This window comes from Nyctibius grandis, chromosome 9, assembly GCF_013368605.1.
Source record: "Nyctibius grandis isolate bNycGra1 chromosome 9, bNycGra1.pri, whole genome shotgun sequence".
NCBI lineage: Eukaryota > Metazoa > Chordata > Aves > Nyctibiiformes > Nyctibiidae > Nyctibius > Nyctibius grandis.
Window position 1 is genome coordinate 25,021,654 of NC_090666.1, and position 16,022 is coordinate 25,037,675.

At 40.3% G+C, this 16,022-nt stretch overlaps 1 protein-coding gene across 2 annotated transcripts in view; it reads right to left on the reverse strand.

The window, feature by feature from the left end:
- Positions 1-16,022, reverse strand: part of KANSL1L (KAT8 regulatory NSL complex subunit 1 like) — a 69,832-nt gene that overhangs the window by 2,228 nt on the left and 51,582 nt on the right. Inside the window, exons 8-14 of one of the 2 annotated variants that reach the window (XM_068407179.1) lie at positions 13,832-13,942; positions 13,277-13,414; positions 10,718-10,842; positions 9,166-9,290; positions 8,156-8,210; positions 2,372-2,484; positions 197-377 (exon numbers count right to left, since the gene is read on the reverse strand). In XM_068407179.1, the coding sequence (XP_068263280.1) occupies positions 197-377; positions 2,372-2,484; positions 8,156-8,210; positions 9,166-9,290; positions 10,718-10,842; positions 13,277-13,414; positions 13,832-13,942 (848 nt within the window). The remainder of the gene's footprint in view (positions 1-196; positions 378-2,371; positions 2,485-8,155; positions 8,211-9,165; positions 9,291-10,717; positions 10,843-13,276; positions 13,415-13,831; positions 13,943-16,022) is intronic. The other variant, XM_068407180.1, reaches the window with a different exon arrangement.

Sequence of the window (16,022 nt, forward strand, 5' to 3'; positions counted from 1 at the left end):
AAATCTTGGGCTTAATTCATAAAGCATAGCAATCTAGCTCTAAACAGGAGCGCTACGGTCAGTCTGCATAAACTAGGGCAACAGCCTGAGGTTCTGATCAGTGAGACAGGAGGATACATTCAGATTCTCTGGTTTAGGTTAGAGACAGTGGTTACTGAAGACCTGACCAGACCCGGCAGCTATTGGAAGCACCTACCTTCACTTCCTGGCTCTCCCTGCAGAGTTGTGCAATCCCTGAACAAACAGAGCTGTGGGCTTCTGAAGTCAAGTCGGGAACAGGGTCAGCAACGCAATGCAGTGAGGCACAGGAGCTGCTGTGGTGGTCTTTCTGCAACACATCTTGGCTGTGTCGTCCATCGGCATTTTTGCTGTAAGATCTAGCGCAGGATAAGAGACGAGAGTCTTAAGAGCTACTCCCTGCCCTTTCACATTGCCAGGAACAGTTTACAGAATCACAGAATCATCTTGGTTGGAAAGGACCTTTAAGATCATCGAGTCCAACCATTAACCTAACACTACCAAGTCAACCACTAAACAATATCCCTAAGCACCACATCTACTTGTCTTTTAAATCCCTCAAGGGATGGTGACTCCACCACTTCCCTGAGCAGCCTGTTCCACTGCTTGATAACCATTTCCGTGAAGAAATTTTTCATGATATCCAATCTAAACCTCCCCTGGTGCAACTTGAGGCCGTTTCCTCTCGTTCTATCGCTTGTTACCTGGGAGAAGAGACTAACACCCTCCTCGCTACAACCTCCTTTCAGGTACTTGTATACAGCAATAAGGTCTCCCCTGAGCCTCCTTTTCTCCAGACTAAACAACCCCAGGTTCCCTCAGCCGCTCCTCATAAGACTTGTTCTCTAGACCCTTCACCAGCTTTGTTGCCCTTCTTTGGACTCTAAAGACTCTCTTAGATTTTCTTTTCGAAGTGTTCAGTTTCTCCATACATGCTACCTACATTCTCCTTACTTAAATCAAAAGAGCAGATGAAAACACACATGGTTCTTGACAACATCGCTGTCACAACCCAAAGCAAAGCATGCTATGTGGAGGAGCTAACCAAATACAACAGGCCTGGAACAGGCACAGTCTGGCTGCAGACCAGCTGGAGGCTGGTCCCACTCTTGCGCCTCACTCCACACGCTCACCAGCACTGTGATTTTGGACAACAGAAGTCAGTGAGCCGTGGGCTGTTCAGAACATGGCATCATTAGCAGGAACCTGCAGAGTCCAAACTGCACTGTCAGCAGACTGTGCCAATGTCACTGAAGAAGAAACAGCAGGTCTTTGGGCTCCTCCTTCCCACCTCTGCTCTGGAGTCATATCCAAAGCAGGCAAAATAATTTAATAAGACTAAAAATTTTAACCTCCCCTTTAATGCAAATTTGAACTAGATATAAAATACTGGCACGCATCATAAATGCCAGGGGGAAGTCTGACCTTGCTCATGTCAATGGCAGTTTTACTTCTGAAGTCAAATAGCATTAAGATTTCATCAAGGAGTTCACAGAGCTTTAAAATCAAGGGTACATATAGAACTTGTATTTTTCAGTACACTTTTCTAAAGATTTTTTATCTTCAAAATTGCTTAAAATAGAATGATTTAATACAGTTTAGCTCTAATTTTATCCTGCATTAAAAAAAGCTGTCTTTGCATATTTGTTCATAGTGAAATTGTTCACTTTCAGCCAAGAGTATGCCAAGACACAAGCATACGATAAATAGCAGAAAAAGTTATCCCAGCATTTACAGGATGCTTTTTGTCCTGGCAGATTCTGAAGCAATTTATGGGAATAATTTTCCTGGAGCCAAACTGCAGATACAGCTTTATGACGTTTGCTCTTACATGCACTATTTTTTGGAAGACTTTTAGGGGTTATATTTAATTCTGATGAGCTTTGCACCAGACAGCAAGCCTGTGAGAATGAACCTTTTCACACAATGACCTTTTTAAGCGTAAGATCCCTGGCACTGCCCAGGACCCTTCAGTACTGCGTCTCTGAATGCATTGGACTTTCATCTAAGTCAGGTGAGTGAAGAATGGCTCATGTTACACTTGGTGGCTAAAGTCACAATAACTGGGAGTGGCACAAACTAGCAGAGCTATTTGATCAGTATGGGAGTGAGATTTTTATTCACTAATACCAGGTCACTGACATGCCAAATGTCTGTAAGTATGCATGCTTCAGAGCTGCCTTCCCTCTCCAGCCACAAAACCAAACATACCTGGGACTGTCCCTGATGACTTAGTTAATGAAGAGTGCCCTCATTTTCAAACTTCTCTGTGACAGCATTTCTGAAACTGCTGCACCAACAACCAACCCCAGTGGTTCAATAGGGAGGCTCTTATCAAAGTAAATACACCTGCCTGCTATTCCTTTTGGGCCAGCGGCTCTGCTCCCACAGCGACCACCTTGCTCTCTCTCTTTCTTCATACTTTCTATGACGTAAGGTAAAAACTTCATCTGACAGGTCTTCTCTCTGTAACGAAATACAGGGATAGCAGCTGCTGTAATTATGAACATCACTAGAAACAAAGGCAGCCAATATTACATATAATTCTGCAAAGGTCTGTTCACCAAACAATAGGAGGCAACACAGTGCATGCTTGCAGTATAAAGGCACATCAAAATAGATGCATTCAGCTTACACTCTCCCTAGCGCTCTAGTATAGGGGAGGCTGTCGCTTTCACTTTATTTCTTTACATGTCTGTGGTTGATCTGAATGGATATGTATACCCCCCATGCAATTAACACATTTTTCTCTATGGTGAGAGGCAGAAAATTAAGAGGACAAGTATTCATTTGCAAATCAAGGCAGATTAAAAACACAAAATAAAGACAAGCAAAAATTCCAGGAGTTTCCAGAGATTGCTTTAGGAGCAGGCTGGGAGGCAGCAGGATTTGCCAGGTGCTCTTTAAGCATGGCGAAATAGGTCTGAGATCACCAAGGACTTCGATAGCTCCATGTTGAGAGGAACTCAGCAAACCTGAGGTGCTGCATTCCTGCTACAAAACCAAGCAGAAAATGGTTTCTGCTTTGAAAAGACTTATTTCTTAGCAAATGATTTGCATGACCCTGGCACAGCTTAAAACGGCCCTAATGTGAGTACTTTAACTGCTCATAGTCAAACAAGAGCCAGCTTTTTAGGTAAAACTCCTCAGATGTAGCTATCACATCTGACCTTCACTTTGAAAGAACCATCTTCATTTTTCTGTTGGCAGCACCCCAGGAAGTTTGCTCCTTAGAGACGGCTGGGTGAGGAGCACTTTGCTGCTCTTCCTCCTCACTCCCCAGATGGCAGGGCGAGCTCTTGGCTGGACCCCTCCAGCACAGCTCAGAGTTATTTCAAACTGCTCCAAACCATTCAACCTCTTCAAAGTTCACCTAAAAAGCTAAGGCTGGCGAGAGCATACAAGTGCTGCAGCTATGGATTTTAGGCCAGCCACTCCCAACTCAAAAGCAGAGAAATTCTAGGAAAGAACAGTTCCTGGTCATAGAAGCTGTGAAGCTGCACTGCCAGATCAGTCCTGGACAGGAATTAATAATCAGGGGTCATGGAAAATAAACGGATTTTTTTCTATAAAGCAAAATCCTCAGTGGTGTTTACAAGTAACCCTGTTTATCTTCCGATTGAGTCTGATAAAATACAGAACTAAACACCAAGTCCTCGCTGCAGTACCAGATAGAGCCATACAATATAGGTTACATAGTCAGCTGGAAGTACCCCACTCCAGATGACTAACAGCCCTGAGGTTTTCTGCAGAAACCATTCTTTGCATCAAATCTTGCAGCACTGAGGTAGTTCATGACCATTATGGGTACAAACGCAAAGTATGACAATGCATTTATGCTGCCGTAAGCATAGCTGGTAGTGGCACTCAGCTTGCCAGAGAGCACATTCCCAACCTAGGCGGCTGGTCATGAACTACAGCCCCACAATGAAATTTAATGGGGTCAATGAAAAGGATCCCAAAGACTTTAGTGCCATCTGAATCGGCCACAGGACCTGCTTGCTAAAACTGTAGCTGCCCGGTTCCTCCTCAGCCCAGCACTCAACAGGAACCCTCAGACAAACAGGCCTGCTTTGTTTGCCCATCTCATGACTGCTTTTGAAGACTTCTCATTGCTCTTATTTATTTATGTTAAACACAAACCACTTTGTTAGCTGCTGGGTTTCCTTTCACGCAAGCCAACTTAATGGGTTTCCTCCTCTCCCTGGAATTCACCAGCTCTGTCACTTGGATGGCATCGGTACAGGGCTGCATCTCAGTTCAGATTCTGTCTTTCCAAGGTCAACGATGTATAGCGTGAAAGTGAGAATTTTATGAACTACAAAAGCGCTATTCCCTCAGGGAAAATTCAGGATTTTTCTGTGTGCTCAGATTTCCTTTGAAGTGGAAACAAAAGCTAATTTTGAAAGAAAAACTTAGACTTTGAAAATACTTTTCTTAGCAAATTGCCAAAACTTTTCATGCTGGGAAGAAACTTCATTTTTAACAAGCTTCCTCTCAAAAATCAAAGTCCACATTCCTCTCCAAGCGAAGAGTTTTGAAAAATACAGAAATAAGCTTTACTGTTCCTTTTCCATAGCTGGTGGTGGTAGCAGATTTAACTCCTTATTTATTTAAAATGAGTTTTATCCTATTCCACTGAAGACTAATGAGTAATACATTTATTTAAAAATTGTTCTTTGTTCTATGGATAAAATCACATTACATCAGAGTAAAAGTTCTCTGCTTGGTTCAGAACAGCCTCTGCCTGTCCCCAGCTTTGTAATGCTTTATGTATTTCCTCCACAACTTTAGGTTAATTTAAAGTTGCTATTACTAGAGAAATTAGATTTTTTTTCCCCCCTCACTAAGGTTAGTTTGAAAAAGGACAAAAGAACTGTCATTCCTCAGTGGATGGATCTGGCAGTGATGCTGAGAGAAAAGACTATTAGGAAGGCCTGTTTGTGAGGCGTGTCTAATGATTTCACTCAAAGAAAAAGACTTAAAGCAAACTAAGATTTGGATCCCCCCCATCGCATCTAGTTAAGCTACAAGACACTGTGCCTTAATGTTGAATAGCACCAGGAATATTTTGGAATGGTTCTCAAAACAGCAAAGTCTGTGCTTCAGTCTTTGGCTTCATGGGAAACACTGAGTCATAAACCATGAAAACACTTATGCAAAACTAATTACACACAGAATTATTCCAAAGTACTTGTCATTACTAAAACAACTACAAAATGAATGTGAACTATCACTTCACAATTGTGCCGTGACAGAAACTTTAACCTGGACAAAACAAATTAAAAACAAAATAAAACAGGAAAACCCGTGCCATGCCCTCCCATGCCTTAAAGCAATAACAGACTGCAAATTCATATATGCAAACCAGGAAACTAAACGCTCTATTTCCAAAAACTAAGTATTTTTAGAGCAAGTAATAGAGCAGACATAGATAGCAGATTAACTTTTGCATTGCCCAACTGTTATGTTTGTCCTTGTAAGGCAAAATTTCCAGAAACAAAAATTAGGCACCCAAAAAAGGTAAGCTTTTTTGTACTCAAATAAAGGCATGGTGAATAAGCCTGATTTCAGAAAGTGCCGAGTTCCATCCTTGGAAGCGTGGCTCCTGTAGAACATGACAGATTGGGGACCCCACTTTTTTTGTAACTTGTGGAAGCTTTGGGCGCAAGTCTACTGCATGGATACAAGTTGTTGCATTGAAAGCCTGTTCAAATGAAGAAGAGAGAGAAGGGAAAAAAAAAAGGAAAAAAAAAAGATATCAAGTGGAAGAAATCCCTAACTGCTGGTTGACACAAGGACAACTCCAGAAGTTTTAGATTTAGCCATGAAGAAGATAGGCAGAAAAGAAACTATTATGCAGTACCACCACCAACTGCTATGCAGTGGAAAGCAAAGAAAAAGCTTACTTTATATAAAAGCAGAAAGTACATTTTGCCCTCTCGTCCTTCACGGATGATCTACTGAAGCTTGCCTTGATTTCAGTACAAGGAACAATTTCAAGAGTGCCAAGAGTGTGAGTGCAGAAAATGCGAAAAGGTAATGCTGCTGTTTTCTCATGTCTTTTTTCAAGCTTACTCAGTAACAAATCTAATTCAGCCTAAAATCTAAAGCAAGGAAGTGAAAGAATTATGATCAGACATCCACCTTTTCTCAGTACTCTGAAAATCATCCAAACCAATTAACATGATCCCAACAGAAAGGGCGAGAATTGGCAAAGGATGGTTTAGACAAGATTTTAAGCATTTTTCTCTTGTCTGACATCTCTCCTCTCTCATTCTACCCAGCAGCTGACAGACAATACAGAAGCAGTGGACCCCAGCAGGAGGCAAAGCTGCTCTATTGTTAACTCGAGTTATTTCCTGGCCAAAGGATGAATCATACAGGATCAGCTAGTCATGCCAAATACAAATGTACTGGGAGGGCTACTAAATGAGCAATTAGTCCAAGAGCTTCACAGAGAGACACCTTGAAGTCCCTTCAGCAAAATGCGCTGAAAGTACACAAGACAAGTCATCTGTGTGGGATCTGAAATCTAAAGGAGAAATCCATTGAGTCCTCCAAGCAAGGCCCTTGAAGCCCGGAAGGCAAATCACTGTTGAAACTCTCTTTTTTCCCCACAGATACCAGGATGAAGACAGAGCAATGAACAGTAACTTCTCGAGGGACAGTGTGCCCTTGCTGCCTTATTAGTTATTATCCAAATGTTTTAATTAAATATCCTTGCAGGAGAGTTCTCCTGTGTATGTAATTTGACCTTCTCACTACAAAAGAATATCAGGCATGTTTCCTGCTAGCAGAGACAGTAACAAACCAAAAGGCAGTGGTGGAGGTGACACAAATCTGAATTCACATGAATTTCTCAAGTGCATGAGAAAAGGCAGGGACAGAATAAGTAATAAGTTTTTCTTTTCCTTCCGACCCAAGAGTATGGTGCCAAATGAGTGCAACCACACCAGGTGGGGACCCAAGACCATGATCCTCTCTGAAAGGAAAGGTTAATTTCTGTGGAGCAGCTACAGACCTAGTAAAACTCTGAGGAAGCTAGCGCCTTTGTGGAGAGTGCATTTTCTACCCCAAGGGAGTGTCATAATGATTTAATTTGTTTACTGTGTTTAGCATAACCTTCTGTACTGCTACCCAAATGCAATCTTTTTCTACTACTAAGGCACCTAAATCCTGGTTGTAGAGAGTCTCTGAAAAAGGAGCTCCAGAACAGATACTGTGGATGAAGGTATGAATACAAGTCCTACAGTTACAACAGTTGATAGCGGCCTATAGCAGAGACTTGAAGGAGATTAGAGATGTCCAAAAGACAGCAAAACTGGCAGCTTTCTGGAAAAGGAGCCACAAAAAGATTGGAGAACAGAAAACCAGCCTAGAGACCAGACCTGCTGGTACGTTCACAATGAGGTTAGGAAATGCCTGAAATCCCTGATTAGGGGAGAAACGGACCCCCAGCTGCAACGTCCACAGACACTCCCTGGAAGAAAAAGATGGATTCTGATGTCTGGAGGGAGCAACAGTAGCACATGATGTGCAAACTTAGCTCAACAGGCAAGCAGGAAATGCTGAAGGTTACATTGTTCCTGACAAAGCAGAAAGAAGAAAAGTTTGCTCCCAACAGGAGTTTTGCAGGAAGATGAACACTGAGAAGAAAACTGAGGAAACCTGCTGGGCCCGCAGGCAAAATGCCAAATTACCTCCTGAAAAGCAACAGGCTATGGGAACTGGCCATCAAAGAAGAGGGTGAGAGAGAAGGACAGGCGTTACAGCACAGGTAGCCCTGAAGAGACAGTTGCAGTGGGAGACCCAGCATCATGATGCCCAGCAGCACGGGAGGCGGAGGCCTGACCAAAGGGAGCGCTGTCTGCACTGACAGCAAGGGACAGAAGAGCCAAACGAACAAGTGAACAACAACTATTTATGGAGATACACACATTTCTGTCATCCACCATAGGGTTGAGTAGGTTGGAATAAGACACAATTTCACAACCTGATACTTAATACTTTTTTTTTGAAATCTGAAACTTACCAGGATTTGCATGAAGTCAGTGACTTTGAAAAATATATACCAATTATCCCAATTATATCTAGTTTAATTAAAAACTGGTGGTTTAATTAAAATACAGCCTACCTCTTCTTCATCTGTGTAAGATCTTTCTAAAGGTTGAAATTCAACAACTCTCCAGCTAGAAATGAGACAAGAAAAGTCAAATTAATTTACCTAAATGCTGTTTCGTTATTTCAGCAGTAGAGACGACTCTTCTGTTTCTATGCTGTATTGTTAGCTACTCCTTCAACATGGCTTGTGCTTCAAAATTTCTTTCAAATAAAATAATTTCAAATTTAAGGTGCTGATAACAGATGTCTGAAATTTAGATTTTCCTTTCCCAACCCAATATCTAACCTCTGCTTTTCCCAACACAGTCTTTAAGCTATCCAACAGAGTCTTAACCATATTTTTAGCTTTAAAGACAAGATAAAAGCAAATACAATTTAGACATTTAAAATATAGAACAACTACATTTAGCCATTCCAGGCAATTTGCTAGTAAGCCACTGAATTACAGCACAGGAGATCAATTACCCTGTCTTAGCAATCTAAAGATGTTCTTTTGCTTTTTTTAAAAAAAAAATCTGTAGAATCATGGATTATAGGTCTACACTGTATGGAAAAAAGTAAGCTTATTCTACTGTATCAGAATGGATAAATTTTAAGAATATATGCTAAAACCGTTTCTGCTTAATTCACTGAAAACAGTTAACTATTTTCTTACAAACCATAACACACAAAAAAAGACAGCAACCCCCATATAACCATTCAGAGCATGTCAGCCTTATGGCACATTTAAGGCCACAAATATCACTACAATTAAGATGATATAAACCCACTTCTATTTTTAGCCAGTCTGTGCATCTGCCGCCTCCCTATGTGTATCAAACTATTTCCCTCGTGCTATCAGATGTCCAGTCTTCCCACCACCTCAGTCCCACAAATTGAAGTGCACAGAAAAAAAACCCGAGTGCATGAAAAGATCATCTTAATATTATAAAATTATCTAATGACATGTTAACAATATTCTTAGTTAACATTCTCATGTTCATTTTGGTGTCTTCTTTGCAACTAAGGAGGTCATGAACAAACCTTGGGGTAAGGATTTCTTTGTACTGTAGTTTCTCCAACTTTGATGGTGCCACCAGCGACATTGGAATAACAATGTTGTCTATATCATAGGAGCTCTCACTTCTCAGCCTCCTCCTGGAGTTATGCTGTATAATATAATAAATGCAAGATGAGCTTCATCAGCTCAAATCATAGTAACTACATGTTAGCTGAGAAACATTACAATGGCACAAGAAGAAATCTGTAACTTGAACACATTTTCTAGTGGCTTAATGACTTCCAACTTCCCTCACCCCTCCGAAGGAATCTCAACAAATCTTAAACCTATCTCATCTCCGAGATTTACTTCTTGCGGGCGTAACTCTTACTGAAATCACTGGGAGTCTCCCTTCCTTGATTTCAATTACAGTTAATTCTGAGTACTTATGAGAACTCTGAAGTTAATGTTGCCTTCTTCATAATGCTTAGTCTACAAAGATGACCTTCTATAATCTTATCTACTAACCCATAACCCAAGTGGTTCTTCGGTGTGATACAATTCAGAATTCCAAAAGAACGAAGCTACATTTAGCAGTGAAGAACAGCCTACAGGGAAAGTGATTTTCTGAAAGAAGTGCAAAAGACAGAAACTGAATGTCTTTGCTGTGACCACAGCAGGATTCCTGGTGGTGTTCTCTGCCCACTAGTGCACGGAACCTACATGGGTCAGAAACTTAAGTTCCTAGATTACAGGAGAAAGTTTAGTTTTAAATCACGATACATTTCATATTACAAGATCTCAATTTTTAGCTGAACGTTAATGGAAGCAGTCTATTCTAAAATGCTCATGTAGGTGTTCTTTGATGATGGCCTGCTCAAGCAAGGGAAAAAAAGGAGAAGTGTGCATTGTCAAAACTCCATGGGGGATGCAGATTAAAACTCAGCTCTCCAGGAGTCATCACCAGATTGAAACGTGACGACTTACAGAGCACCAGTATACCACTAGGCTTAGCAGATCTGTGGGACTCAAATCAGAATATTATTATGAAATTCTCAATGAATTCCAATAAAACAAAGCGTGTTTCTGCAGGAATTTCACTGAACCAGAGCTCTGCTGCTCCTCAGCAAATTTATATACCAGAGACTTTGCCTGTAGTTCTGCACAAAAGGTTTTAAATAGTGAGGCTGAGAGTTAACAAATTCTGTGACTATATTTGCACCATGAGGCCATTCTATGTAGCTGCACCAAGAAAAAAGGGTTATAAAAGCCCTTGTGTAAAACTGGGAACATAAATCACAGTATATTTAATGAAATTTGGAAAAAAAAAATTAAAGGCTCAATGCCAATAAACTAAATTTACACTCCAGTTACATGATCGGCCAAATTCTTTTACAAGCAAGTATCTGTTTTAGGAACACCACATACTCAATCTGGAATAAATTACTTAATATAATCCACTTAATTCACTGTAAAAATGCTCTGTACTGTAATTTAACACTAAATTAGATGTAAAAGGTGTGTAGGTTTGGGTTATTAATTTGCACAACTCTCTGTTGATATTTCAGTTAAGACAGTGATACATTTTTGGTTTACCTGTGATGAAGTGCTGTGAGTAGGCCTAGACATCGCATTGACATTGGTCACGGCAGCAAAACCGCTGTGGGATTCTGGTTCTGCATGTTGAAAGGAGAATGTCTCAAACCTAGCATTACGTTCGCCTGTCACAAAAAATAATAATTAAAGAAACGCATACCAGCTGTTGTCTATTAGACGAAAGATATTTTTCCATACAGTAATAGTAAAGTCATTTGTAGAAGCCCACAGCTAACCGCTTACGATTTAATGAATACTAAAAAAAGCCATCTAAATAAACACTTGTTACTCATCCTGTCATTGTTGTTCCACAAACCTCATCCCTCTCCTTCTATGAAGGATTTCTTCTCATGCAACCAGCTTCACATGGGCAAATCCTGCTGCTTTTTTCGGAAGCTGCCATGGACTACACACACAGCAAACGCAATCAGACTTAGAGGAACACTCCCCAGTGTTCCCTAAGAGTGCTTCCTTAGCTGGCTCCATCTCACTAACGTACCAGTTCACTAAGCCCTGACAGTTTCTTCCTTAATAAATGACAAAACAAAATTGGCAGCAAGGGTAACAAATAAAATTAGTTTCTAGATCTCCGTGTGTGGTTTCTTCTAGCAGTGGTCCACTTCTCCAGACAAATCCTAAGTCTTGTTTTCTCTTGTTCATCCCAGTGTAAGCAGCACTTAGGGGGATTCAGCATTTAATCACCTCTGTTATGCTGTCCTTCTACCTCAACTTCCAGTAAGAAAAGAGAACTCAGATTTAATATACCAGTTAATAAAAAGAATCAGTGTGTTCCAACATGGAAAAAGAGGTAAGACTGATCCTAAAGACTGTATTGCACAGGCTGGGTCAAGGACATGAACTCTCATCTCCCAGGCAGCTCTGCAACTCCCTGGCACACAGCTTTTATTTTTGGCCTTGTTCATCAGGCTGACCTTCCCCATGGATAATTTCTCCTAGACAGAGCCCAAATTAGGAATAAATATGTAGTACTACACCCATTGCACTAATAAGCTAGAACTGCTGCTGCTACTCACAAACACACTACACAGCAGTTTTCTGGCATTGGGAAACTATGATCCTCATGATAAAAGATTGCTTTTTTTCTTCCATTAACTCAAAGAACTAAATACTACTGGCAGAAGACTAACTGTAACTTCAAAAGGTTTCTAGCAAGGAGTTTTCTCTCTTAAGTGCTCCCAAATAACTTCAACTGTTGATCTCACTGTGCATGACAGTACATTTAGGGAGACAATGTGGTTGCAAGAAACACTGTGTCAGCATCCACCTTTTGGGGACCAGTGACTGTTGGAGGAGCAGGTGGCATGGAAAACAGGATCACTGATGGCAAGGGGGGACAGGGCACAGCACCCCCTGCAGAGACAGACACAGAGCATAAAAGAAGACTGTACAGCAAAGGGGAGGACTGTAATGCACAAGGGGAATGATGCAGAAGGAAAAAACTTCATATAAATCAGAGACAGTTTTCAGTCTGTCCAAAACAATCTTTTACTCTCACCTGTAACTTCCTAATCAACAGGGTTTTTGGTTTGGGGTTGGGTTTTTTTTTTTAAATAGATCATAATTTTTTGTTAAGTCATCTCTGCAGTAATTCCCATATCTCCATCTCTATTGCAAGATTACACTAGCGGTTTTACCTGGGTATGCAACAGAAGTGTATTTTTTCACAATGTTAACTGATCATTTATATATTTTAATTCTTTCTTAGGGGAAATTTTAAACTAATACAGTTTATCTTCTTAATCAGTGATTTATTTTCTTCAACTGTCTTGTGAGGAATTTTGCCAAAAGTTTTCCAAAAGTCCACATAAATGAATCTAACAGAATCTGTTAGGTTTTACATTCTAATAGCCTGGAGAGGTAAGATGCTATTTATCTTTACAATAGTACGCTGAATTTTCAGTCCCTAAATTATCACATTATTCTACAGAACTTTCAGGGCACTTTCTATTAAGTTACCAAGTGCTGAAGTACAGATTCAATGGCTTAAAATATAAAGACAACAAGGGTGAAAACACTAATTACAAGCACTGGCTACCCACAAGTTCTTTTAACAGTCTGGAAGGAAACCAGAACCACAAATGACAGTATACAACAACTGAAACATAGCTGACCAAAGATGCCAGGAATAGTAAATGTTTGGCTGGGCACATGATTTGACAGATAACTTTGCAATTCAGTCTGTTTCACTGACTACTATTAAAAACCCCTTTCATATTAAAAATGATGACACCCAGTATTCGAAAAACACAGCTGGACTGCTGAGCAGTTTCCTTTAAGAGTATTACAAAAATAAAATACAGAAGCTTGTCTCATTTTGTAACATATACTCAAGAACAAAGGGAAAGACTACTATGCTTTAAAATAGCACACTATTTTCATGTTGTCCTAAGTCCATTTCTTCACTCCTGTAAAGTTTCATACAGTATCCTTTTTGGAGACAAGTTTAAATTAATTCTCAAAGCCCAGTGATAACAAACTAATTTATATAGTACATATTTTTAGAGAAGCAGTGCTGCCTTAATACCATTTTTCTCTTACCTACTGCTGTCTCACTTAGATGTCTTTTCTTTCTTCCTTCTGACAGCTGGTCAGATGTTTCTGATGCTGACTGAGATTTGGAATTAGATAAACAGCTACTGCTCCATTGTTTGACAGAAATATTATGTTGATTATAGTCTACAACAGAAAAAGCACATATCAAGTTGAAAACTTATTTTCCATTGGTGAAATTTACAGGCAATCTCAACTGCTGAACTATTTATAACGGAAAAAAAACAGACTTCTGATAGGAATCCAAATAGTAAACAGTACTGCAGTCAGGCACCTGTGTAGCAGAGAACCTATGGTCCAAACTCCCTCCATTTGTATTACTTCTCTCCTACAGCTCTGATGGGATCATTTCAGTGCAACAAAGGAGAAGCTGACACCATGGTCTGGGAAGAGGTTCCTCTTCCACCTAAAGCCTTAGCTGGTTACCTTCTCTGATAACCTGCTTTGTGGTAAGTTTATAAATTGAACCTCTTCAGGGCAGAAACTACTAGCAAATGAATGAAAAATGGTCTTGCAAATATTAAAATATTTTGCTTTACATACCATTGTCTGGAGATACTTTAAACGCCACTCCCAAAGATGATGTATCAACAGGTTCTCCTTTGATGTCATCCTTCCTTAACAATGTTTCAAAGTATATGTGAAGAGGAATATCTACCAAAAAACAGAAGGAATGGAGTCTGTATCAGAAAGATGGCAACCTATAAGCCAATGAATTATGCATCATCACTAAAGGTCTAGGAATCGATTACACAACACTATGTAATATAATCTATGAGCAATATTGCTGTCTTGAGTCCTTCAACTCATGAAGAATGGCAGTGCTGAGTAACTCCTGCGAGGACCAATCACTTGTCTATATAGCAGCAGTGTCTTCACACAGTCAAGCTGAAGACAATATAGGAAACCATGTCCTAAAACTGGTGAGAGCCAAACGAAAACTTGATGAGAATATCCCCAAAAAAGCCCAGCCAGACATTCAAAGAAGTGACTTTTGCATAAGTAAATAAGAAAATTTGAGGCAAGATAATTCTCAGCAAGACAGTTATTCTGTGAGTGCTCTCCTCCACTATAGGCAAAGACCTGTGGTCTTTTCTATCAGTTATATAAGTAGTATACGAGATAATCTCCAGTAATTGCCTGGAGGTAAGATATCAAGGTACCTACCTTTCTATTAATGGGAAGTGAGAGTTATGCCATGGTAAAAACAAACTCATTTTTAGCTGTGAAACTATACTGCCATACGTGCTGACCAAGGCATTATGCTTAAGTGATTCCAAGCTCTCCAGCACTAAGAGCTGACAAGACTACTCAGTTCAAGGCAGGACTCAAACCTAAGGAGTGCTCCTGAACAAATCCCAGTACTGGCACACACACTTTGTAGATGAACAGCACTTTTTTTGATGTTCAAAGTCAAAGTAAGAAAGAGCAACGTTGTCTTACTCTGGAACAAACTATTGTCTGTACCTGCAATTACTCCAGAACTGTTCTTCACGAAAACAAGCTCTGGAGGGTGTCAAGTGAGAGTAAGACTGGGGTCTTCCCCTCTTGACTAACTCCTGCACAAAACCCTGCACGGTGGAGAGCACACAGTGCACTTTTCCTGTAATCTGAAAAGCCTTCACTTCAGCCTTTTGCGTAGAGGTAAGTAATGCTTTTGGAAATTGTTACTGCTGGGAGCCTAGAGGTAATTTCAAGGTACATTCCTTCTGTCTCTCTCTGGCAAAGGCTACAGCAGGGAAATGTAATTCATTTCCCGAGGGAGTTCTAACCAAGAATTAGTCTGCAAAACGTCTCAAGTGGTAAGGAATTTACCCACTGTTCTACGGCAGGAAGGCTTAAGAAAACTAGGTCTCTGTCTGAAAAGCCTTTCCGGAAACAACATTACAAGACAGAAGAGAAATTAAGGACAAAGACATATGTCAGCATAAAAAGCAGGCTTGATGACTGTTATGTTCAGAATGAGAAGAGGTCTGAGGGCAGGACCAAAGGGTGGGCATTAAACTATTTTTGTTTACACAGAACCTTAGTCTCATGTGCCTTCAGGACTTGCCTGGACAGAAACTTTCAACATAGTTTCCTAACTGAAAAGAATAACTTATTTCAATTTGATACAGATCTAACTAGGTATTTTGTCACAAGACTAAAGGTGACCTGTAAAAGGTTGTTTCCCCCCAAGCTTTTTGCTGTGTTTCCTATTCTACTTCTGAGTAAAACATAAAGTAGATCTGAAAGGTTTATTAGTCACAACATTTAAGTAAAGAAATAAACAAAACATTTCTGCTGTTTTTTCCCTGGGGAATCACCTGGATGTCTCCAAGATTTTTTTATTACGTGTTCCTGTATCTTAATTAAAAGGGCAGAAGCGTTTGTTCCAGTTTATCCGCAGGCTAGGTGCAGAAATACCAGAAACCCAAACTTCTTAGATGCAAACCACAATTTTCCAGTTATTGGGGTGCAAGTTTAAGGACACGCTTTTATGCTCAAGGGATGCTGCAACCACTGACATACTTTTGGTCAAGACCTTTGGTAATATGGAAACTCTGAAGGCACGACTTAGAACCATAAGGACAATTGTACTTCCAGAAGCCTGTACACTAGTGAGCCAGTCGCACTGCACTATATTATGACCTTGCTTGCAAATTATGATTCTCCTTTGAAAGTAAAAAATAGGTACAAGAGAGAACAAGATCTGAATCCCTCCTCACACACTGAAAAATCAAACTCCCAGAGT